The following is a 27,231-nucleotide window of genomic DNA, read 5'->3' on the forward strand; positions in this document are numbered from 1 at the left end:
ACCTGCTGAGTTGGAAATTTGTTTTACTATGCATCAAAGTATTTATAGTGTTTCTTATAATTTCATCATTATCTCATGGTAGAGTGGATCTGTTTCTCACTGTTTCATCTCTGAATGTGAATAACTGTGTGGTCTTTACACATTTTATGGGATAATTCATTGCATTTTTCAAATCACAAGCATGGACATATAAGTGATTTGGCTTAGTCCCTGTTCAGGTTAACTAGAAAATGTTTGATGGAGTGTTAGACTTATTGCATTATAGGTCTGTCATAAATTACATAAAGATCTAAGTTAAGCTGTGTGTGTGTGTGTGTGTGTGTGTGTGTGTGTTTCTTCACTAGTGAAAGTTCCTTTTAGCTTTGAAATGATCTACTGTACTGTAAATGAACTTGGATCATGACGCCCTTTGTCTTCTGGAGCTGTAATTGTATAAGGACAGAAAATGTGACCTCTTAAATGGTGACTTTACATTGCCACATTCCCTTAGAACAATGGCCTCCTATACCTCTTGCTTCTTGTAACACTGAATAGGTTCTAAATTGCCCTCCATTTATATAACATATATGTGTATATAATATCTGTTACATATATATATACGTATATATATATATATTTATATATATATATATTTAAAATGAAAAACCCAGAGCATTCTGATCTTTAGTGTTGGAGGGATCAATATGTCTGTGGACATGACAGGACCAGAATTCACTTCATTGTACTGTGAAATAGAGTTTGATTTTCCTTCTGCAAATGGTAGCTTGGGCTTCCATCTGTCAAGGGATTGAGAACAAGGTGTAGGTGTATGTGGATGACAGTGGACAGAAAAGGCGTATGATTTATATTTTATGGCTGGTTGGGAAATCATGTATTCCTGCTGTAGCCTGATCTTTTCGGCAGGCCTCATTTCAGTAAATATGTCATCACACAAGACTGCCAATAAGTCACTACAATACATTAATACAATTGCTTTTGCTGAGCTGTGCGTAGGTCACCAATGGGAGTGTGCATCCCAGATCCCACCTGCGTGCTGTATTCCGCTAAAATCAGTCACAGGCAGAGGTCACGGGAGATCAGACTTCCTTTAGCAGCTGAAATAGACGGTCATTTTTAAGACAAGTCAGAGCAAATCAATCATTGGTGCAGCTGAGTAGAAGAGATGTGTTATTTGGTGTTATTGGAGCCAGTATTTCCAATCAATTCGAGAGTAGAAGATTACACTACATCTTATTACAGACATTTCAACTCAGGCGGAAGCCCATCTGCTTCTTTTATATAGCTGTCTCCTTGAAATTCTCCTATCTTCATTTGTAACAGATTTTTTTTTAATGGATGAAATTTGATTTGATTTTGTGTGGTCATCCCTAATTATCCTTTGGTAAAATGTAATTAAGGCTGATTTGCTTAGATATTACAAATATTGTTGACTCTGGAACTACTTGGTATTTAATACAGATATGCTTATTTCCTCTAGTGTAGCATATTAGCATATAATTAGGAAAGCACTCTGTTAACTATCTCATAGAGGAAAATAATTTCTAGAGAGATCTTTATGAGTAAGTCAACTGAATGAGGCCTCATTCTAGATGAGTTTTGAAAGGTTAAGAAATTTACCTACCCATGGTTAAAAATTGAGCAAACAGCTTTAAGAAATTTAGAGAAATTTAACATTTAAGATAAACATAGGTTTTGTTTTTGTATGTTTCTGTGTGTGTGTGTGTGTGTGTCTGTGTGTGTGTGTGTGTGTGTTCCAGTATTGAAGCTTGAATGCAGGGACTCATACTTTGCTTAGCTTTTTTGATCAAGGCTGGTGCAATACTACTTGAGCTACAGTGACACATCTGACCTCTTGCTGTTTGACTGAAAATAATAGTCTGGCTTCAAGCCTCAGTTCTCAGATCTCATCCTACTGAGTAGCTAGGATTACAGGCTTGAACCACTAGTGTCTAGTTTAGGTTTCTTTTTATTCAGTTATGTCAAGAGTTATTCTTAAATAACTTTTTTCTCCTATAAGGGGAAATTTAATTTAATTAATTTTAAATATTAATAATTTAATTAATTTTAACTTTAAATATTACATATCCACAAAGAATAATTATGGAAGGTAGCTTGAGTTATTTAGATTTATGAGTCAATATTCTATTCCTTTATGTTGGTGTTAGATGGGGGAAAATTATAGCAAGTGTGCCAAAGAGCCAGAAAACTCTGATATAGCTACCATCTGTCTTAAACTCACCTGTCCAATATATCAGTTATCCTCTTACAATAAGGCAGGAAGCCAAGGCCTGGCATCTGTTGCCTTCAGCCCCATTGATGCCCAGGTCTTTGGAGTCCAACATGGAAAATCGAGATGAGCAGAAGGAGGTATAAAATAAAAATAGAAGTTAAGGCACATGGGAATATTATGTGCACACGAGGGCTATAGAATGGGAAAGAAGAAATTGATAGGAATAATAGTATTTAGTATTTTCAAGATAACAAAAGGCTAATTGGAACAGGAAAAAGAGAGTGAACAGAGTTGAGTCTAAACTTGAATCCTTTTGGTAATAAGCTTGCCCAATTAAAACATAAACGGAAATTATGAAGAACTAATTTCTTGAAAATCAATCGAGAATTATTGCATCCGGAAATGTGTGCTGGTGGCTCACACCTGTAATCCTAGCTACTTAGGAAGCTGAGATGGGAGGAATCAGGTTAGAAATTAGCCGAGATAAGAAAAGTTTGTGGTACTCTATCTCCAGTTAATGAGAAAAATATCCGAACATGAGATATCACTCTAGTGTTAGGGTACCAACCTTGAGTGAAAAAGCCAACTCAGAGTGTGAGACCCTGAATTCAAACCAGTGTACCAGCACAATAAATAAATAAATAAGATTACTGCATTATATATAAACTTGAAGTTCATTATCGAATTAATACAAGTAAGCTCAAGGTTAAAATAGGAATTTTCACTTTAAACAGTCATAAGAGAGAATAAAAATACCTGTCGTCAGAACTTTATGAAAAGACAAATGGTAAGCTCTGAAGAATGTCCTTATATTTTACTGGAGAGTAGGAGACTCATGAGTGGTAGAGAACAGTGAAAGAAATGATGATCAGTTACTACTTTTCAAAGCAGTACATAATCTTTCACATTTCTTACAAACCTGAGAGGTCACAAAGATAACTATTGCTATATTGATTTTATCATTACTTATTAGGCATCTTGGAAATCAAAATGTTTAATTATCAACTTAGATGAAATGAATAAGATTAATGATTTATATTTTATCATCCTATGAAATACATGAAGCATTACCAAGTAAACTCAGGTCTACCGGAGAGGAGCCACTCTTGTCACCAATTAATGATACAGACGTGGAATCTCTGGTCATTTTTCCAGGATCTTGGAGCATTATTCTTACATCTAAATTCTTACATGTAATGGACACTCAAATACTTTTTGAGTTGGTCAGGATAAAATAATGAAAGTGAGAGCCAGGATTTGAATGCAGTTATTCAGTTGATGACGACCTCAGGTGAAATAACATAAGAGTTAGTGGAAGGATTCAGTTTTGATGAGAAAAGCAGAGAAGGTGAAATAACTTCTAGATCTATAACCATAGGGTTATAAAATGCTAAGTGATCTGAAGTACAGAAATCCATCCGATATCAAAGTTCAGTTGAATTACACAATTCAAAAGACAACTTGAAGTCATGGCCCATGGAAATTCTATTTGATAATGTGTCTACATGAAAATAAATGACTTGCAATGGTAAGTCATGAACTTGGGGCTGGGGCACTGTCCCTGAACTTCTTTTACACAAAGCTAGCACTCTATCACTAGAGCCACAGCTCCACTTCCTGTTTCTGCTAATTAATCAGAAATAGGAGTCTCATGGACTTTCCTGTCCAGGCTGACTTTGAACTAAGTTCCTCAGATCTCAGCCTTCTACGTAGCCAGGATCACAGGTGTGGGCCACTGGCACCCAGTAGGGTATTCTATTCTTGTGAAAGTGTAGGCCAATGGAAGTCAACGACCTTTAGGGATAGACTCTGTTGAGCCAACTACTGAAATTTTTGTTGTTGTTGTTTCTCCTTTGAGTCCTACTTTACTCATTTGTGAAATCAGTTATGGAACCTGTGGACATGTACAAAGTTAACTAGTGTGTTAAGAAATGTGATTATTCTTTCTAGATTCTTCACTTTGTAAGACTATGAGTCAAGAAACACATACTCTTTGCTTTTATTAACCATCAAGTCATTGTAAAAAGGGGCTTCAATTCCACCTGTTAGCCTATGAGTACGGTGAATCTTGATCAATGTCTCCACCTCCTATAGTTCTCCCTGAGCTGTCCCATGTTTGAACCTTGTGTGTACCTTCTACTTATTCTAAGTAGTTGATAGAGTTCACACACCAAAAAAACCCTCTATTAATGGGCTATTGAAATTGTGCTATGGAAAAAAATTGAACACACTGAAAACAAACAAAACAAAATCTCTGTAATATTAAAATAAACTGAGCAACTAACAATCCACAAGTATTATTCCTGAAAATAGGACCTGTAATACTGTAAAGATTATGAAAAGATGTGGTCAGGTCCTACTTCTTCTGAACATTTATACCTTTTATCTTACTGGTGGGGACCTTTAGAGAATTATGTGCCATGTTAAATATCTTCTGAGTTTCCCTACACTTTCATCTTAGACTTGAAGGAGAAATGAAGTTCTTTTTGCCAGCATCTCTTTATTACCAGATTGCCAGGACTCTCAGATGACAATTCCTTGATCTTTTGTCATGAAAAAGATTCCAACATTTTTGTATATGAAAAAAAGTGCTATGTGGATAAAAGGCTCAATTTCAAACTGAAAGACTTATTATGACATGACTGCACATGCCGACCTAATTATAGGATTGCTATGATTGTTCATTTTAATGCCTTTTCCAAATTGCCATTCTTAAATATTCGTCCTTCAAATTTCCTAATTTTCAACCCTGTGAGTTGTGTGTACCTTCCTTTCTCTGTGGCCACCTGAGTCATAATTTCCTAACCCAGTCTTTACTTTACAAATTACATGTACATGTGAACATCATACACTTCGAAAGCTCAAATTGCTAGGTTAACCTTTATTTCCACTCAGTCTTTCATTTAAATTATAGTTGTTTGTTTTCTCTTAGACTATTGACTACAAGGATATCTTAGTTAATAGCAACAAGTTGCTTTGTACACAGAGGTCTGAGCTAACATTTGCCAAAGTGTAGGGCCAACGGCTCGGGCATTGCAGTAATGGAAGGCCCCCAGTATGGACTCATGTTGACCAACTGTACAGACTGGAGAGCACAGGCCTGCTTCCTCTCCCTTATCCTCACTGCATCTCCACGGCTGGTCCAGACAGAGGATCAGTTTAATGTAACTAAAGTTTGTGGAATTTCTCAGCCCTAACAATTAACTCCTTCCTCCACGATTCTCTTGCTACAACCCCAAAGAGAAGAATAAGGCAAAGAGGAGGAAGTTAAGAGCAGAAATAAGCAAGGTGGATATGGAGCTCATTTCTCATCAAACTCACATAACCATCACAGAGATCTTGCTTCCCTTTTGTTTTACTGTGAATGTTAGACTAGGGGTCCTTTTCAACTGGGAATTGAAACATCATTTTAATTCTAAACTCCCTCTTACCTGTTGGCTACTAATGGCCAGGAGTTGTATATGGCTATATGGCTGGGAATCACATGCAAGTCTTATTAAAATATGGGTTTCAATCCATGGATCTAGAATTCCATCTGTTGGAATTTCTTCAAATAGTCTAGGTGATTCAAAGGCTGCCCTTTTGCAGGGCCCACTTTGAAACACTCTGGTTTCAAAACATTTGTGTTCTCATACTCTGGTGATCATGGAGGAACTTCTGAGTTTGGTAACATTTCTGTGTGTGTGTGTGTGTGTATGTGTGTGTGTGTGTGTGTGTGTGTACATCAACATTTTCAAAGTGGTACATATTTATAGCAAGTCGGTCTGTAGCTTTCATTAAAAGCTCAAAATGTTCATGATTTTTAATAATTAAAGAAGCTTTAACTTGACTTGGGACATCACATTCTATTTAGGCTCTGTTGTGAACATCAAAACCGCAGGCTGGTTTTCTTTTACTTTCTTTTGATTTTGTTTTGTTTTGTTGTTGTTTCCTTTTTTGTTTCTCATTTTCAAGGCTAGGATTTTTTTTTTTGCCTCCAGCCTCATTAATCTCACACACACACACACACACACACACACACACACACACACACACACACACGTACTCCTTAGATATTTAGTATCCAGTAAATGATTTATGATAATATCTTTTAGGGAATTATAAAATAATTTAACTTCCTGAGTGCTGAAATTAGTATTTTTTAATTGCCTCTCATTTGCTGAGCTTTACATTACCACTTTTATATTCACTTACCTTTACCACTATCAGGAAAAAAAACATTATATTTTACAAATTGCATATACTACCCATCCTGGCATGCAGTTGGCTGAACTAAAATGTTCACTGAATGGTATATCATTGCTTGATAATGTGTGTGTTAATCATTTAGCCTCTGTAGGAGGTGCTCATTGCCACACCACTGGACTGTGGGGACCCCAGGACAGGTTATAATGAACCCCAAGAATGAGAACACACCCAATTTCCTACCTGAATTCATATTTTAAAGCAAATTTGCCTAAGAATTGTAGATCTTATCTATCTTCATTTTGGCAACAGAAATAAAAGTTTGAGAAGTAGAATCCCCTGAAGACATTTATAAGTGCTGTCCTTTTACTATAAAGACTCATTGGTTGTGTGATCTCATAACTGGTGAATCTGTATTTTGGCCTCTCCTTATTAAGGTATGTACTACATGTAAAGGTACTTTCTGATATCTCCCTTTTGTTCCCCAAGGATATATAATAAAATCTCTAGAATTTGTGTAATATTACAAAACACAATCCTTCACGTTCTGCATTTCCTAAGTGAAGCAAAAAATTCTTTATTTCTATTTTCACTATTAGTTACATTTTTACTGTTTGTTGTCACATTTTTAACTTTTGGTATTCTTTCCAAATATACATCATTGGTTTTTCTGTTTGCAGTGGCTCAACACATCCAACTGAATAAAGTTGAAAGTTTACTTCTTAATAGAAGGCTAAAATAAACATCTTCATAGATGTTAAAACCCCAAAAATATGTGCTTATTTTTAAGCCTCGCATAGATAGTCAATAGCCCATGTTTTCAGAATTAGTTTGTAATCATTTTATAGATATCAAATATTAAGAAACTCCTTGCAGCAGAGTATGTTGAATATTGAACAATTTATGAAACATTGCATGAAAACATCTTTCCCTCATAAATAATTTCCCGTGTGTGGACTTGAGGAATTTTTTTGACCCAGCATGAAAAGGATTAAGTCGAATTTTCCATTGACATTTAGTTCCACTGCAAATATGGAAGGACATAATCTTAATGAACTACCCTCTTTAGAGAACACATCACTCTAATGAAATTACATTTCTAGAAGCTCAGGCCAAAGTAGAAAGCATTTTATAAGATACAAATGCTTATTAGTTGCCAATTTTACGACTTGTGAACTGGAACAGACAGTAGTGACACAGGTAGTCCTGTGGGTATTAAAATTTGGTTAGTTTTTGCCTAACAAACACCACCCTTCACAAAGTGAAAAGGCCTGAAAGTTTGTAGATTTCTTTCAACCATATATAAGTTCAAACACTTGAGCAGTGATCACTACTTATCACTTTTACAAAAGAGCTGGCCCAGCAAGAGATAACATAGTGGTGTCCCAGAGCAGTTCCTTCTTCGACTGGTGAAAAAGATGAGGAAAGGGGAGGAAGATGGAGTGTCTGATGAGTAGGTCCCCAGTGGGCAGATGTGCTATATTTTATACCTTGAGAGAAGAAACAGAAAAAGTAGATGATAGCAAAGCTTTTCTTCCCAGGAGCATCATTTGGGTGTCTATCACCCTAAAAATACAATGTGCTCAAGGGCTTTAAGAGTAAAGCTGAAACCTATCTATATGAAATTCAATCATTTATGGGGAATGCCTGTAGCTGTTCAGGATAGATAAATGCATCCCCTCTTCTTCAATATTTCGTGGAAACCAAATGTTAAGGATTACGGGTTCCCATACATATTTCATATATCTCCTATAGCCTCAGAATCTCTTCGGATATAAGTTTTAAATGGAAAACACGTGACATCTCCACATTCCACCAGATAACCTGAGTATAGATTAATTGCTTAATAATAGATACACAGAAGAATAATATGGTTCCCCAGGATGCTAGCATGTGAGAGATTATTTGGCATTACAGAATGGATAAAAGATGTAAAAACGCCAAGCCAGCCTTCTATCCATTTTAAGCATATTCTTAAAGATGAAACAGTGAAAAGTGAAATGGGATGTAATGAAAAGTAAGCCACAGTGTTATTATTAAGAAATCAAAAACCTGCTACACACTGGACTCTTACATAACTTACGTGAGCTCCTGCTTCAACCTAAGGTGATGTTTCTCACCCAAACTGCATCATACCAGGAATAGACTTTTGCAGGTTGCATGTGAGCAGAATTCTGCACCTGGCAGTCATTTATTTGGTACCTAATAAGCAAATGAAATGTTTAATAACTGTGCTGTGAAAATGAAGCTTCACACAGTGAATTCATGCTGAGGCTGCTCTTCTACCCCTGATTCACATGGCTGCCCCATCTCAGAAACTTTAACACTTTTGTACTTCCCCATTACTGGGTCCTGCTGAGGAGACAACATTAACTTCAAAGTGACGCTCACTTAATTAGTTGTAGATCCATGTAAAATCATTTACTTAGCACACTGACATCCAGTGTTCCACCAATAGGTCGCCCAAAACATTTCTCCAATCTGCACCTCAAGCGAGGGGAACTCCTCTGTGGTTTCAGCAGAAGGATTTCTACAATTGAAGTTATTTCAGTTAACTACACATGGATCATTTAAACTCAGAGAAATTGAATACTGCCTATTTTTTTTAGCTAAATTGTCTATGGTTAGTTTTAAGTAAAACCTTAAGTTATGGAATTTCATTGATGATTTTGAAGGAAAAAGATTATCTTTTCTAGAAAACACTAATTGAAAGCCCAACTACTAGCCCCAAGCAACAGTGTCCTAGCTACTCAGGAGGCTGAAATGTGAGGATTCCAGTTCTAAGCCAACCTGGACAGAGACGCTTACCTCCAAAGAACCACCAAAAAGCTGGAAGTGGAACTGTGATTTAAGTGATACAGAACTAGCCTTAAACAACAACAACAACAAAAATCTTAGAGACAATGCTCAGATTCTGATTTCAAGCCGTAGGAACAGCACACACACACACACACACACACACACACACACACACACACACACACACACACACACACCCCACAGCATCCTTTATTCTCTTGTGGTGAGAAGGCTTTGTTGGGTACATGCTTTCTGGAAGATATACAGTTTTTCCTTACTTTTTGATGTCAGTTTGCCTACTTTGTTTTTCTAGGGAACTTCCAAATTCATGAACTGTAGGATTGTCACATCAGAAAGCTGTTAAGCTGTGTAAGCAGCTTTTCACATAGGGTCAGCTAACTTATCTTGAAAATGGATCACCACTGATTTTATTTTCCACCTTCACTGTCCTTCTCATGATTAATACCTGAATGATCCAATTGTTAACATTTTTAGCTACTGAAAAAATATCTAGATCCCAAGAACTTAGGCTGTTGTGCCAAGGTCACTGTGATAGTAGGGGTTCTGTCCCCCAGAGGCCCTTTTTACAGAGGCTTGGTTACCAGTGTATATGACACTATTAGGAGATGGTAGAACCTTGAAGAAATGGGGCCTAATGAGATAAAATTAAGTCACTTGGAAGTGTGTCCCTAAAGGGAGTATTTGGGTCCTGGCTGCTTTCTTTATCTTATCTTTGTTTCCTGGCCACCCCAAGTTAAGCATTTCTTGGGGCACACAATCTCATTGTCATGTACTGCCTCAACAAAGGCTGGAGATCCTCAAGTCAGGTAACCTGGGTCTGGACCACTGAAATCATGAGCCAATATAAAGCTTTCTTATATCCCCTCCTGTCCTCTGCTCTCTCTCTACTTTCCTCTCCTCTCCTCAAACTCTGTTTTTCTTGCTCTTTTTTTTACTTGATTACATTCTGCAGCTCTCAGGAAAGACCTCAGAGGCTCTTGACTATGGGGTTAAGAAATTCACAGTTCAGAGTTACAAAGAAGGGATTCTTTTGGTTTCTGCCTTTTCTTTTTGTTTGCTTTGAGATATTATACTGGTAAAGCACATAGAAATTTCCTTTAAGTTGTTGATGCTTGCATTATACTGGTAAAGCACATAGAAATTTCCTTTAAGTTGTTGTTGCTTGCATCAATTGTCATTGTTAGGAAAGAAACCCGGAGACTTTCCTATATATAGGATGCTATATATACACCAAAATAATGTAGGAAATGTTGTGAAGAATTGTGTCAGTACTTGAAATTGAAGAACAGCAGTTTAATACCTATAAGTAATTGTTTTCTTTCTAATATCTACTTCTTCATGAGTGCTTCTGGAGGGGTGAACGTCAATTCTCCTTCAGAGTTGCAAAACTGCCTACAGCACAGCAAAGCTTATCAAGTCTAAGGCAATCCATTGTGCAGAAACTACTCGGAAAGAATGGTTAAGGCTAGAGGAGTAGTGAATACCTGTGATGTCATTATCTAGGAGGCAGAGATAGGAGGATCTTACTCTAAGACTGGCTTCAGGCCAAAGGTCAAGATACTATTTAGAAAATAAACTAATGCAAAAAGGGCTGGGTCAGGGCTCAAATAAGTACCCAGCTTCAGTAAGTGCTTGCCTAACAAACAAAAGACCCTAAATCAAATCCAATTACACAGAAAGAGAGACAGAAATAGAGATGATAGAGACAGAGATAGACAGAGAGATAGAAAACATGTGCCCTGGGTTACAAGAGAAAAGTTATATTTTAAGCTGGCTTCTGCAACCAGATAGTATCTACTACAGAAGTATAGAAAAGCCCTATCTGCAATTGAAATCTCAGAATGTTTACTATAGAGAATAGGCTCTGGGTAAATGATCACCCAACAATCCTAATTCATCAGCAGGTGAGAGGCAACAAGGTGGTTCTCAATGCTGTTTTCTTGGTTTAGGTGAAGGTTCCAGACATCACTTATTAATCTAAATGCCAGATGATTGTACTGTTTTCTCACTTGAATATAGCACACAACATGATACTGGTTGTTTTCTATAACAATACCGCCTTAATGTAAACAGTGTAGAAAATGCTGTCCAAATTTAGCCCTCGGGGGAGGCAGCTAGCTGGTAAAATGTCAGAACTAGTGGAAGGATTAGTTATGATTCCATCCATGGAAGAACTAGGATGCAGATTGGAAAATCAAGACAGAAAATCAGTCACACACCACATTTTTAAATACATAAGCTAAGGGAAAAACATAAGTTGGGAAACTTTTAAAGACTGAGGCGCCCAGCAATCAGACTTAAAACATGTGACATTCAGAGAAGATTCTGAATCTATTCCATTACAGAGAAAACATAGGGGTGGAATAAATAAACGCACACTCAAAAGAAATACTTTCTTGGAAATATTTGCTTTAAACCATCTTTTCTTCTTTAGAAAAGAGCAGTTTTGAGACCGGCATTTTCTAATTGGCTGTTAAAATAAAAATCTCTCCTAGGAAATTGCCCTTAATATTCTTTAACTCTCTGTTAAGGAAAAGAAAGCAAAAATCATTTAAGACCCTCAAGGATGCCAGTCAAACCCTGATGCTAATGAACTCTGGGAAACTGCTCACATTCTTCTTGTCTACTAGAATTTTATTGAAATGAATTGTATCTTGGTGTTTGGGTCTCCAAGGACCCTGGAGTTCTCCTCAAGTGCAGAAAGGAGGGAGGTCCAGGTGCACCTTGAGGATCCAGCATGGTTAGTGTCTGTGATGCTATGAATACTTGTTGAGAAAGGGCAAGCCACTTGTGGTTTACACACTCTGTGTGGCCTCTGAGCCAAGACAATGTCTTCAATCCCCTTTGTACAGCTCAGTGTCTTGCATTGTTCAACACCCACTCCATTGTGAATGAATAACTGTTGCCTGGTCACTAGAGGAAATCAATTGTTACCTCAGTCTTCTTTTTAATAAGCTTGAATTGAGATGCTCTTCAAGCCCCCTGGTGTCCTGTTAGAATATAGGCAAGACAACTGCCCAAGTGGCAGAAGTCTAGGGCAGAAAATAAATCATGACTGTATTCTACATCAATAACTAGAAATCTAAGCATTCAGTTCCTTTACCTGTAAACTGCCAACGATTTTGTAAGAAAATAAATATCATGGATTATGTCCATGAGTCTTGTAAATTCTAAAAGGATTTATTCTTGTAGGTCTCCTAGAATAAAAATGGTACTAGACCTACTAAAATTTCCTCCATAATAAACCATGCAGTTGCCATTTACCTTCTCTTCTAGTTACATTGACTTTTTCTTTGTAAATACTCATGACAGAGACCACTGATTTTTAGCATGTATTAAATACATTCCATGTGTCTGATTAAATGTGTAAGATGTAGGTAAGTTCCTCAAATTTTTTAAAAAAATCTTAAAAATTAAAAGTGAATAATAAATTTAAGGGTCAAAATGCATAAATATGTAAAAAGGGACATATACAGTGAAATGTTGTCAATATAAATCTCTCTATTAAAGAGGGCTGGTCCTGGAGGGTGTAAAGGACAGCTTGTGTGACAATTAAGCAAATTCAGGCTTTACCCTATGGTCCTTCTTGAACAATACAAACAAAATTCAGGAACTGTCACTCAGAATAGTGGTTCACCAGATATGTTCTCAAGGTTGTAGAGTCCTCCGGCTTCAACTTTTAAACTTAGTGAATTCTTTCTAAAACTTTGTACCTTTACTTAAATGACAATCTGAAATAGTAGCGAGAATTACACATACAAGATCACCTGGAGGATAATCTGGTACTGTGGCTCTGCCAGGAGAGAGAGAGAGAGAGAGAGAGAGAGAGAGAGAGAGAGAGAGAGAGAGAGAGAGAGAGAGAGAGAGAGAGAGAGAGAGAGAGAGAGAGAGAGCCATAACTTGAACTTGGGCTCTCACTCTCACTTGACTTATTTGCTTATGGCTGGGGCTCTACCACTTGAGCCATACCTCCAATGAGGTCTCACACTTTTCTGTCAGAGATGGCTTTGAACTGCAATTCTTTAGTTCTCAGCCTTTTGAGTAGCTAGGATTTCAGGCTAGGATTTCCCAAGGTCTTTAGGGCCTACATTAGTAACTATAATGGCACAACATTATGTCCAGACTCAGAGGCTAAAGTAAGAAGGACAAAGGTGCCCATGATGTGCATGTGGATTGTACATATGTACACTTGTGCATGTGGATGTACGCATGGTTTCATACCCAGGGAAGAACAGATGAAATGACAACCTCCATATGAATGAAGGTTTACCTATCACTCGGGAAGAGCTTAATGGTAGTGATCACAAATAACAAATCTAAAATGATTGATGCATTCATACCAAATTCATCCAGTAATATTGTTTTAGGCCCCCAAACCTTCTTCATCAAAATAAATTAATGATTATAATTCACGTTGTACTACTTGTAATGGCACTTTCCATTTTACTTTGGATATGATTTGTTTTTATGGCCCAGTATAAGAGCTTTGAGTTTTGAAGACTATGACCATGGCAAGCTGTAGGTTTATATATTTAAATGACGTGATAAAAAAGATTCAAATTCATGGTTGAGTTTTATTATAATGAAGTTTTGTTTTTCCTTTTAAATGATGACAATTCCGTTTTGAGAGTCGCTGATGTAGTTAGTAGTTTCATTCCTCAAATTATCAATAGTCTTTGAACTAGATTTCAAGTTCATTCACATGGCTTCCTGGAAAAGTTCATTTTGGTTAGCTACATTGATATATTGTAGCAAAAAATTCATTTGCTGAGCTGAGTTAGATATAACAGTGCAAACTGATACCTTACTGTCCTTTTCTAAATGCATTAGCCTTGGCAAATTTACTTAGTTTTTCTCCAATTTTGCATTCATACGTGTAAACTTGGAAAATAATACTTAGAATTGTTTTAATAATTAAATAGAAATAATAGCTATGCTTGTACAAGTGAATAAGTGTCAGCCACTTAAAATATAATCTTTTGTAATCCTCATAAATTACTATTATCAACCTTGCTTTACGAATGGAAAACTGGGTCAAGACAGGTGTAGTTAATCAAGAGATTGCACAACTGATATGGAGTCGATTAGTAGTATCTGATTATAAACTATACTGGCTAAAAAGTTCAAAGTTCTCTTTCACTGCAATTATAAACTTTTGATACCTAAGTATCAGCAGGGAAGAAACGCACACTTGTGCATTTGTGGCTCAGAAAAAGCTGTTTATTATAATGATTTTTTTAATTTACAGTAACTAGCATCTAACAGATTGTTGATATGTTGTATTATTTATATTATTTCCCTACACAGGAAGGACCCGAATTTCTCTCATTGTAGATGCATTAACCTTTCAGTGTGATCAACTAGCATTCCATTTTCCAAAGTTTACTCAAAACAATTTGAGAAGTACCCCTAGTCTGTAATTGATTGGTAGCAGAAGAGAGCTGTGAAAACGTCCATGACTTACTTATATCCATATTCTGCCTGAGTTCATGGTTACCACACTAAGAATACCACAACTCCTTAGTGATGTGAGGAGTGCCCCTTATTTAAAAAGGCTTTATAAAGTTTTACCTTAGATTATTAAGGACAAATCTGTAATTTAAGATCAATGTCTATAGGAGCCTTTGTTTATAGTAGACAGAAAGGGGTTCCAATAGAAACTCTTCATTTGTTCACCTGATTATTGTCAGCATCAAAAATCTTCTACTGACTGAAGTATACCAAAGTAGAATTTTATAGTTTTTTCCAAAACAAAAAAAATGCATAATGAGGTTCTCTCAGATTGTTTTACTCTTATATTGTTTTGTAGACCACAGCGACCTTCTCTAAGTTCACAGATTTCTTTGGCTCTCTTAGATACTTTAAAGCTTACCTATAGAGTTAAAAAAAAACAACAACAACAGCCCATCTGGCCCACAGTGAGTCCATTGCCACTGAGAAGGAGCTCACTTGGCCCTTTATAGGGAGCTATAAACATTCAGAACTCCAAGACAACTTTTGCAGCCTGGTTTGGAATCCATTTGAAATTTGGAAAGAGTGAATCATCTACTGTCTATTTCTACTTAGTAGAAATAAAATGAGCTCATTTATTGTGACTGAATTACTTTCTACCATACAGAATGAACAATACCAAAAATCAATGCCAACCCACTAGATTGGATTTACGTGCTAGAGAAATTGCATCTTGAATGGCTTCATGCATTACTTCCCTCACTCTATGTTTTCTATTTCAGGGCCTACTCTTCCCAAGACTCACGTTAAAACAGCTTCTCTTGGTTTGGCTGGAAAAGCACGATCCCCTTTGCTTCCTGTATCTGTGCCAACAGCCCCTGAAGTGTCTGAGGAGAGCCACAAACCAACAGAGGATCCAGCTAATGTAAGGGAATCTTTCAAATACATGTTCCAAGAACTGTGCAGCACACCCAAACTGGTTACCTTCCACCATGTGTGCCTATGTACACATGTGTACATATTCTTTATATATATACATTTATGTATACGTATATATACTAACGCATTTTCCCAATGGAGTGAAATACCTAGGCATCAATGGAAGTAAGACAATATCCTCATCTTCAACACAAAAAAAGTAAACAGAAGCTATTCTCTGAGGAGTTTTCTAAAGGTATAAAGCATATTACACCTAATATAAAAGAATCCAAAAATATATAATTGAGAAGAATATACAACATGAAAAAATGAAAGGTCTTTAAGAAGAGAAAAGGAATGGACACATTTATAAAATAAGATGGACAGTTTTATTGTTTAAGGAGGCCAAAAGTTCTGTATTAAGGGAAGAAGCTGAAAATGCTAAATGAGAACACTCAGAGGGAAAAATCAGTTGTGAAAGAAAAGCCATGAAATTATCGTACTTCATCTTCCCTCTTCATATGAAAGTAACAGCAAAACTGGCTATTTTTCAATCCCTCTTAAGCCTTCAATACACATGGCTGTATCATTCAGTCACCCATAGATTCCTACAGGTTAATACCATGCATTGTGTGTGGTTCCTCAGTAGCAGATATGCTTTTTCCACTTCTGTAAATTCTGCCAACACTCTTATGGATCAATGTGCTTATTCGGTAGGATGAGATGTATTCTCTGCCATGGTACCAAGCTATGCATCTTGATTATGCATAATAGAAATCATGGCTCAGGCCCATTAGTTCAATCATTCGGGCAATTGGATAACACAACCAAGAATAATCAGCAAGATCGTGTCTGTATTTATCAAAACAAAACTACATATATAATATACATATATATACATAAATATATTATACTATATATTATTATATTCATATATAGTATACATGTGTGTATTATATATAATGTATGATATATTATTATATAACACATATTATACATACATGCATTATATATTATATGTATAAATATATATTAAGAGGAAAACAGGAGTAAGAAGCTGACATTTATTGAGTTCTTATCATGGTCAAAGCACTAATGTGTTGTGGATTTCCAACCACTTATTATCTGTTATTCCCAGTGGAAAAATAAAGAGACTATCTCAAAAACAGAAGGTATATAAAAAGAGCTAGAAATTAAGCCAACAATATTAGCCAATACCTTGCTGAACCAAAATCTCTGTGGTTAGCAACCTGGGAATCTGTGATAACTAAGAATCCTGTTGCTCACTAATAACACATTAGTGATTCACAGTGCTAGAGACAAAGTACTCACTAAAATGTCTGCAGTTCATGCTTTCCTTTTACCCACTGTTCAAATCTTGTTGCAAGAATCTCTTCACATCTGAGTCCAGCACTAACTCTGCTTTGGTGTATAAACACTGTTTCCACACAGGAATGTAAATCATAATCCCTAGGTTTCTTATTGGTCAAGGTAAAGACCATAAAGTTCTCACACATCATATTATTAAAAGACAACATATCATATAAATTCTGTTCATAATCTTGACTGTTAGTCTAGCCAAAAGGGAAAAGAGCTAATGGGTTGAAAATTATCCACACAGGTGAGAAACACATCACAGAATGCCTGTAAAATAGGTATCAATATTTGGAAGATGAAGAAAACTATGCATCATAGAAGTTTACAAACATCTTCAACATCACAAGAGCTGGTGATTTCTAGAGCCTGATTTAAAAGAAGATATATTTTATCATGAATTTTTTCCTTATGACAGTTACAGGGAAAAGGTGCAAGAAACAGCTTGTAAATATTCCTCAACCCCTTCTTTAAAAAAAAATTGTCTTCAAATAGTTGCACAAAAGAGTTGCCATGTAACAAAGTAGTTTATCTTCATCAGTGTCACCCCTTTCAACATTCTCATCGATCCCTCCCCTACTCATCCCTTCCCTTACTCTTCTTAATTTTGTAGTATAGGCAATTAATTATCTTTTGTTGTTTTTGTTGGTCCTGAGGCTTGAACTCTGCCCCTGAGCTCCTTTTGCTCAGGGCTAGCACTCCATCACTTGAGCCATAGCACCACCTATGGCTTTTTCTGTGGTTTAATTTGACATAAGGGTCTCACACACTTTACTACCCAGTCTGGCTTTGAACTTTGATCCGTAGATCTCATCCTCCTGAGTAGCTAAGATTACAAGTGTGAGCCACTGCCACCAGCGCCCAGCTGTGCAATGCGTCCTTGACTGCATTCTTCCCCCTCTTCTCTTCATTCTTCAATCTCACTCCCCATTTCCTTACTGACCACCATCCTGGTGCTTATTTCGTTGGGCTTTGATTTTGTCTTTCTTTGAAATTACCCTATTTGAGTTCTCCCTAGAGTCCACCAGATTTCAGTTAATGCATTTGTAACCTCTTGCATACCACTCAACATGTGTACTTATGGATTTATAGGCTAATTCTAGCTACCACAAATGAGGGAAAACATGGAACCTTTTGTTTTTCTGCATCCGACTTACTTCACTTAATATTTCTCCCAATTCTCTCCATTTCCTTATGAATGGTACAATATCATTCTTTCTGATGGATGAGTACAGTTCCATCGTGTTTATATTCCTCATTTGCTTGATCCACTCAGCCATAGAGAGGGATCTGGGCTGATTCCATATCTTGGCTATGGTGAATAGTGCTGCATTGGATGTGGTTGTTCTGGAGGCTTTACTATAATCTTGTTTTTGAGATTTCGGATAAGTGCCCAGAGATAGCCAGGCACTGGTGGCTCATGCCAGCAATCCCAGCTATTCAGAAAGCTGAGGTCACAGGCTTGCCATTCAAAGCTATCCCAGGCAGGAAAGTCAGTGAGACTCTAATCTCCAACTAACCACCAGAAAACAGGAAGTGGTGCTGTGGCTCAAGTGGTAGACCATTAGCCTCGTGCTAGAAGAGCTCAGGGACAGCGCCTTGGCCCAGAGTTCAAGCCACAGGACTGATCAGGAAAATAAAAAATGCCAGGAGTATAACTGCTGGATCATAGGGTAGTTCTATGTTTAGTTTTTTGAGAAATCTTATCTGATTTCCAGAGTGGTTGAACAAGTTTCCTTCTTTTCTGTGGACATCTTCTTTCAGATAATACACTGAGGATAGTCTTGAATAACCTGCCACTATGTCCAATATAAGAAAAATACTCACTGACCGAAGAAGCTAGAGCCCCTGCCTTAACAAAATGAATGTACCAATACGTATGTGTGTGCATGTGCATGCACCAATACTGAGGCTTGAACTTTGGGCTCACATTATCATTTGTACCAAGGGTGATGGTCTACCATTTGATCCACATATCCATTTCTAGGGTTTTTGCTAGTTAGTTGGAGATAACAGTCTTACTGGACTTTTCTGTCCAAGCTGGCTTCGAACTAGTGTCCTCAACACTCAGCTTCTAGAGTAGATAGGATTACAGGTGTGAGCCTCAGTACCTAGTTGAATGTATTACTAACTTTTCTTTCATTCTCTCTACAGGTATATGAACAGGATGACTTGAGTGAACAAATGGCAAGTTTGGAAGGGTTAATGAAGCAACTTAATGCCATCACAGGCTCAGCCTTTTAACATGGATGCCGAATTGATTGGGTGAATTTTCCAGGAACTCTGCAGCATACCCACTACTCATAAACAGAATACCTGTGTCCAGTGTACAGGTTAACCATCTGGACCACTTTGTCTCCGAATGTCTGAAGCAGTCCAGGAGGAATAAGCATCCCTTCCTTCACAGGCATCAAGAATTGCAAAACAGTGCCTATGAGGGCCTAAACAAAAGCAAAGATGCATCTTCATGGCAAAGTCAAAGTTGACGCTGCTAGAATAGTCCTGGGTCTTTGCCCCTCAATGACCACACTGTCCAAACTAAATGCCTATGTTTGCTTTCATTGAGGCCTGTTGTTGTATGTGTAGGTCTAGTCTTACTAAATGCAAGTGCATTATTTAAGCCTGTATCATGCCATGGCAAATCAGTACAAGCTCACTATTCTGTTCTCAACTTTAACATACAAAGGTCCCATAGAAAGTTGCATACTCCATAACATCAAAAGATTGGATGTTTCCTTGACAGCACAAAAAGTAAATAAGCAAACAAGAGGCACCACATGCTTATGTTTGTAACTTAGTCATTAATCTTGCACAAGTGGCAGATATTAGTAAGTGGCTATAAAACCACCATTTTATTAAGCATTTGCAAATCCATCCTTGGTAAACATTTATCTCTGACGTACAGGAACATAAAAATCTGGTGGTTTCCTGCCAGCCGCAGCCCATTTCCAAAAGAAGATACAATAAATGCAGTCTTCTCAGATGCATGGTAATGTGTCTTGTCATAAGACACTTTTCTATTTGGGTGGCTTTTGTGCCATAACACACTGTGATGATATGTCAGAAGTTTCACTGAGGCATCTTGTTCAGGAATTTGGCCAGGAGAGTTCATACCCCCACACACATGCACACATACACACTTCCTCTATCCCATCCCCCGTGGAAATAAAAGGCTTCCTGAGAGCAGGCCTTGGAGAAGGACAGGAACATAAATGATCATTTTCAAGGGTACCTTCTCTTGCGTGCTGCTACTTCTACATATAGCATCCTTCCTGAATTATGCCAGGCAGTAATGAAATGAGTTGACCACCAGGGTCTTTTACCAAGGGGGAACTTCTAAACCAAGCCTCTAACAGAATCAAGAAGAGCAGAGGGGTAGGTGCCACTTGATATCAAACACATCATAATTTCAGTGGACATCTTCCAAAACAGCATCTTAAACTATGGGTGAAGATTTTTCAATTTCTATTGCCATGTTATTATCTACAGCTTGGAACTAGCTGAAATGAAGAATATTTTATGTGCACCCTTTGAGTTTCTGAGTTTTCAGCCTACATTTGGATTTAATCCCTGTTTATGCAGCTGGGTCGCCAAAAGGGAGCCAGTTTGCATATTTATCAGTTAGGTGACTTGAAAACCCAATGAGAGAGTTTCAGCTGAATTATTCCTTTCAGCTATGCCTTTGATTTCAAGCTTCAGTAGGTCATAATTTTAAAAGAGCGTGGAAAGGATAGGATCTTTACAACCTAATAGCTCCTTTTATTAGGTGGGTAATTATATATGAATCCCTTAATGAAATATTTTGAGCAAAATGGCACTGTAACAGAAGTAATAATTCAGATTATTTTTTTACAGTTTTATGTCAGGAAGGAAATCTGATGTCAAAGAGAGAGGTTGTTCAGATGGTTCATTAGAAAGTCCGGTCCATTTGCAAAATCGTTCCTTCAACAAGAGTGCTTGTTCAATTTCCCAAGATTTGTAGGAAGTCCTTTCAAAACCCTATGTCATGTTATTCAATGGGACAGAAATTTCTTGTTCAATATCTGGGCATGTAGGAAGACAAATCTACACGAACTAGAAAAAAAAGCATTTCCTGAGACAATATTGATTTTTTCCAGATACAATCATTGTTTTAAAAATCAAATGTTTATTAAGCTAGTCTATGCTCAAAGCCCTAGAATAGCATCCTCTTTCATATGTTCACAAGTAACATTTTTGAACAATATTTGTTCTATGAGGACTATCTCCATTTGGAATTGGCTAGAAATCCCAGATGCCACTGACTGAGTTGTAACTTCAGTCTGTTCTGTGCAGAATGAGCACTTGTAAGAGTGTCCAAGTCAAACCAGATGCTGGTGGCACACATGTCTAATCTGAACTATTCAGGAGACTGAGATCTGAGGTTAATGATCAAAGCCATCCCAGGCAGAAATGTCCATGAGATACTTAGCTCCAGAAAAGAGCCAGAAATGGAGATGTAGCTCAAGAGATAGAGCTCCAGCCTTGAACAAAAAAGTCAAATGAAGGGTCAAAGCTCTGAGTTAAAGCCCCCATACTGGTACAAAAAACATCCACGCCAGTGATTTTAGAAAATGAAATCTTAAAAATTGCAGTCGTGTTATCTATTTTTAGTAGGAGTTCCATTTCTGCTACACACTTTGCACATTTCTTCATCAAATAAATACTACCTTGGTTTACTTTAGCAATTGGTAAGTCTTACTGCCATGATTCAAGTGTAGAATACATGCCATTTAATTATCCTCAGGAAAAACTCTATTGTCTGGTTACCTGATGATTTTTATTATGCTATTAGTTCACCATCAGTTTTGCTCCCTAGCCCCTCAAATGATTCACATGTATAATGAACCTGCCCAAGTTTTTAGTAACTTTTAATTTCCTGATCTCCTGATTTCTTGACAAGAAAGAATCGTATTCATATGATAAGGTAGCCACTGATTTTGCTCCTTCTCTGAGTTTAGTTCAGGACATCCTGGGCTCTTTAAGCTCATAAATCTCTCTGACTCCCACAGGGCAGGGCTTGACAACCAACCACCAGCCTCTGCCTCCAGCAGTCATTTCTCTCTGAGAAAGAAGAAAATCAGACTTGGCAGGGCTTGCTTAGGCCTCCCCTACACTGTGCTGAACTGTCAGGCAGGAGCTCCCTCTTGCAAAAGTTTAGTATTTTTTTTTGTATTTCATTCTGATAGCAATGCTATTTTCATTCCAGTAGAAATCTCTGCATTTGTTAAACTCATAAAAATGCAGATAGCACAAATGTGTACAGAATGTTTGAATGCTCCTCTAGCTGAAAGTTAAATATTTCTCAGCAATTCACATTCAATAAGAAATTGGTCATAGTGGCCCCTTTATATAGCTGATCTATATTTAAATAATATAGCTTTACAGTTGGATATTATAAAATGCATACTCAACTGAACAATAAAAAAAAAACCCCAAACCAGATATATCAGTAGATTTATTCATGCTTTCAGACATTTGGTGCAATACTACTTTCTTTAAAATAAGAATTAAAAGAAATAAAGTGTATGGCTCATTCCTCTGCCTTGGTCATAGCTGCAAAAGGAGAGCCAGGGCTAGACAGATGTCCAGACAACATTCAAAACTTAAAGCTTGTCAACCATTGGCTTTCCCAATAAAGAATCTCTTAACCTCTGGTCTTTCTGGAAACTAGCAATGCTTGAGAAGGGTCATGGAAACTCATCGACCCTTTGGATCCTGCTGTTGATTATAATTGAAGAACCATCTTAAAGTCACTGCTAAGTGGACTAGTGTCTCTCAGACAAGGTAGATGGACTATTATCCTCAAATCAAAAAGCTATCTCTAGAAATGGTAATCTTGATATTTTAAGATTGTCTCCCTGGCTTAGAGTTCTTGTGGTTCATTTCCAGTCATGTGATCTGTAAGATAGAGTGGCTTTCCGTACTTCTGTCTCCAGTGTACCAGTGTACTCTGCATGAACACAGGCTGTGCTGAAGGCCCAATTATACTATCCTGGCCTGTTTATCCTCCTATGTTCAATGGATTCAACCCCAGACACACACCTCTCGCTCCTTCAGAATCACACTCGAGGCAACAGTTTACTCAGAATTTGTATTTTTTGTTGGTTTTTGTAAATCATTTAAATATTCAGAAAAGCTTGTTTTAAAGTAAATTGGATACTTGGGAAAATTACAGATTGATGTTTTATATGATATTCTATCCCATTGAAAAAGATGCATCCCCATACCTCAGTCAAACCTTGTAATCTAAACACTTGCTTGCCAAAAGAATTGATTCAGGTCAATGAGGTTAGATAGGAGACTAAATGCCACTCCCATGCCAGCCAATGAACATGATTTGTGATCCCCATTGTCCCCTTGTGATGATTTGTGTTCCCCATTGTCACACTAGATAGCATTTACTTAGTGGACTTCCAGTTGCACTCTGAAGGACTTTTTTCTCTTGCTCTCAGTAGAGAGTCTTTTGTACATTGCCATCCTATGTTTTTGTTGTTGTTGGTAAAAGAGCTGTAGAAGAGCTCTACAAGATGTCATATACATGGAGTCATGGGCCAAGGAATCTCACTGTGTGCTGAACGTGGATTTTGAGATGCAAGAAAGGAATGTTGGAGAGGAGGAGAAATGCTGTTTTTTTATTATTGTAGGGTAAACCTGACAATTCTAAACTTTGTGAATTGTCAGCTTGTTTGGGGGAAGGGAGGGGTGGGTCTGGGGTGTACTTTTTATAAGTAATATTTAATTTATTATTTAGAGTGGCTTCTTTTTTGGATAATTTATGATAAATAAAAAGGGAGATCTGGTTGGTTGGTATCTAGGCTAGGTATGGCTGTTAAAGCTGCAGTGTTCCGTAGCTCAGAGGGACATTGCTGGAAAATGAACTGTCCATTGCTAAGAGGAAATGTCCAGTCCAGGCAAAGCCTTCACTGAAATTCCATCACCAATGCCTTCTCCCTTCCTAGGGCTATTCAAAGAAGATGAATACCAAACCTAAAAATCATTTGGATAGCATTTTGCGGATCAGTGCTAGTCATTCTTTTAAAGGGCTTTGCAACTCAAGACAATTGTTAGTGTGATAGTGGTATGTTTATATGGTAGAAATGGGTATACTACAGCTTTAACTAGCCTTAGTGGGAATAAAAAAGAAAGAAAATTTTTGTTGTTTCAAAATGCCTTTAACTCAAAGGTATTCTGATCCCACAAAGAGTTTCTTTAACTTGTCAGACTCTAGCATTGTTAACCAAATTAGACTAGTGATTGCAATATTTAAGTGTAAATCTTGTTCTATGAAAAAGGAAACTTGCTTACAGTTTAAAACAATGACTGTTTCTACACACGATCTTGTATACTACTACACAAGGAAAAAGGGGTTTTGTAATCACTGTAGAACAGTCCCATATCCATTTTTATAGAAATGTTATTCCAATGGTGCATTTTTGTTTAATAAATAAAGTTTTGATACAAAATTCTTCTTTCACATTATTTATAGCAAATGACTGATTCTACCCCACAATCAGCATCAATCCCTAGCTGGTCTGTCCTTATCATGAAGATAGATAATGCATTTTCTTAATATCTGTGATAGACGTTCTCAGTATTCCATACGTCCCCCTTGGATCCTTTTTTCACCATTTTCTGCACAATCCCAAGTATGTTTTCAGTCCCAGTAGTCAATACCCACATCTTTTATTGGAGAGCTGCCTCGGGCTGCTAAAACTTGTTTTGTGTGCCTGCATGAGAGAACTGAAAAATGTTTGATCCTACCTTATCCACAACAGCGAAACAGTTCATCCTCTTTGTTCCTGATGGCAACAGCTCTCAGGAAATATTCCAGTTTCATACCAGTGCACTCCTGAAAGGCTGAGCTAAAACCACTCAGGAGATAATGCTCCACAATATTGTAGGCATGAGAACACAGACCTACTTGGCTGATCTTTTCCTTCTCCTCTTTTGTCCTTCCGCTAACGGTTTCAAATGGGGGCCCTTCACAACAAACCACTTTCACGGATACCTGCTTATTGGGATTTGTTTCTAGAAAATTCACCCAAGACAAAATCATTGGTATTCATTCCAACATGCAAATATTAAATGCTACAACCCCCAATTCCTCCTTTTCACAATGTTGAAGAAGGACATGGAAGCACATGTATGTTGTATAACATATGGACATGAATATTGAATGGTAAAGTTAGACATCTAATCTAAGAGAAAGTCATATAGGACCACAAGTTTTGTTCTTTTGGGTAAACAAATAATTCATACAGCTAAAGAATTCTATTCAGTAAGTTCTTGTTTCAAGGGTCATATGGCACTTCTGTTCTCATCAATATGTTACTATTCTACATGGAAAAAGTGTGTTTAAGCCAAGTATCATGAGTCACACCTATAATATAATATTAGCTACTTCAAAGACCAACAGCAGAAAAAACATGATTAGAGGCAAGAAGAACAAATTAATGGTATCTCATCTTAATCAATAAAAAATTTAAGCACAATAGTATGTTTTTGTCCTTCCACATACACAAAAAACAAAATGTAAATAGTAGGATGATGGGTCAAAATGGCGAAACGTAAGACCTCATTAAAAGACCACTAACAGCAAAAAGAACTGAGTGGCTCAAGCGGCAGACTGCAAGACCCCTATATTCAAACCTCAGTACTGAAAAAAAATTAAATATTGTTTAAAAATTTCTTCATATGTGAAGAAATTAAAACCCTTGTTCATTGTTGTTCATCTGTTGTAATTGTTGTGGATATAATACATAATCTCTAAAACATAGACTACCATATAAACTTGTAATTCTGTTTCAGAGACTCAAGTTTCAGACACTTATTTTCAAAAGGGATGTCATTCACCATAGCTAGGAAAAGAAAGTGGAGAAAACTCCAGTATCTACAGGCAGAATATTAGATAAGAACAAAGACAACAAAAACCTTTGTGAATTCTGCAGAAAGTGTGCTTTTTAGAAATGATTTCTTCTCTCCCTCACCCCGCCATCTTTCGTCTTCTATATTGTCAAAATATATCAGTGTTTGAATGGGAAATTGGGGTGTACTTTGACATAAGACAATGAGGTTGCTGAATTCTACATATTTTTGAAAGTAATTTTTATCCTACCTTCTATTTGCCCAATTCTAAACCTAATCTGTGTTTATTTACCAATTCCTAGCTTTCCTATGTTTCTCTTTCATTTGTATCTAATCTCTCTCACTCTCCCCAACTTCAGAAATTCATAATTTGATTCAATAAATACCAAAGCAATTATTCCTGAGATAATCCAAATGTTCTCATTAGCAGTTCAAAAGGTTTCTTGAAATAAATAACAGAAGTAATTTCTCCAAGACTCCTCTCAGGTTTTAATTAACATTCCCCTTTATAAATTAATGACAGTTCTTTAATTTCCCTGTCTTTGTTAATATCTATTCTGACTATGTAAGTTTGACAAAATACCAGTTAGTAGAACAGTTTTTCACCTTCTTAATATTTCTTAAGGATTTAATTCTCACACTATTCTTCGAGTCTGTTTTGGGTTCCCTGAGCTACTTTCTTTTTCTCTTTATTCAAGCTAAAATTGCTCTGGTGTGGAGCTTTCTTAACAATAGTACCATTTCAGATTTGTTGGTATGAGTCATTTGTCATGAATTATTCCTATTTCTTCCCAAATAGGATGCTTCAAAGAATTAACTATAGCATATACTTCATAAGGTTTTCTAGGCTTGAATTTAAATTCAGTCATGTATATAAATCCCTCTGTACAATGTCTGGTTCTGGTAACAAAGCCTTATTTAATTTACTTCTCTGCTTTCTGTGTCTACACTTCATCTCCACATTGATGTTTACGAATCTTTTCATGTATGTTTAAAAAGACTGATGTGGCCTGGGCCTAACTCTAATTACATATGTGTGTATATGTGTGTGTGTTCATATATATAAGTATGTTATACATATATATAATTTTCAACACATAGGCAGATTAAAGAAGCAGATTCAACGTCGTTGATATTGTAATACAATATCTTAAAGTACACCTAACCATTACTTAGTGCCTTTTATTCCTATGCAAGACACTGTGCAGGGTTATCAGTGGGCTAGCATACACCACTACATCTTCAATCTTTATGCACAACCCATATATATGTGTGTGTATATGGCTACATTTCAAATGACTACATTTCAGACAGGAAGGAGAAAATTCTACCACCATCAAATCAGAATCAAATCCTTAAAGCCTCAT

General features: G+C 36.9%; 1 protein-coding gene across 1 annotated transcript in view; it reads left to right on the top strand.

Annotated features, from left to right (window-relative positions):
* The window catches only part of Dcc (DCC netrin 1 receptor), a 961,067-nt gene extending 941,845 nt beyond the window's left edge, over positions 1 to 19,222 (top strand). Inside the window, exons 28-29 of the mRNA XM_048363596.1 lie at positions 15,469 to 15,611; positions 19,133 to 19,222. Of these exons, the coding sequence (XP_048219553.1) occupies positions 15,469 to 15,611; positions 19,133 to 19,222 (233 nt within the window). The remainder of the gene's footprint in view (positions 1 to 15,468; positions 15,612 to 19,132) is intronic.
* The last annotated feature ends 8,009 nt before the right edge of the window (positions 19,223 to 27,231 follow it).

Source organism: Perognathus longimembris, chromosome 15, assembly GCF_023159225.1.
Source record: "Perognathus longimembris pacificus isolate PPM17 chromosome 15, ASM2315922v1, whole genome shotgun sequence".
Lineage (NCBI taxonomy): Eukaryota > Metazoa > Chordata > Mammalia > Rodentia > Heteromyidae > Perognathus > Perognathus longimembris.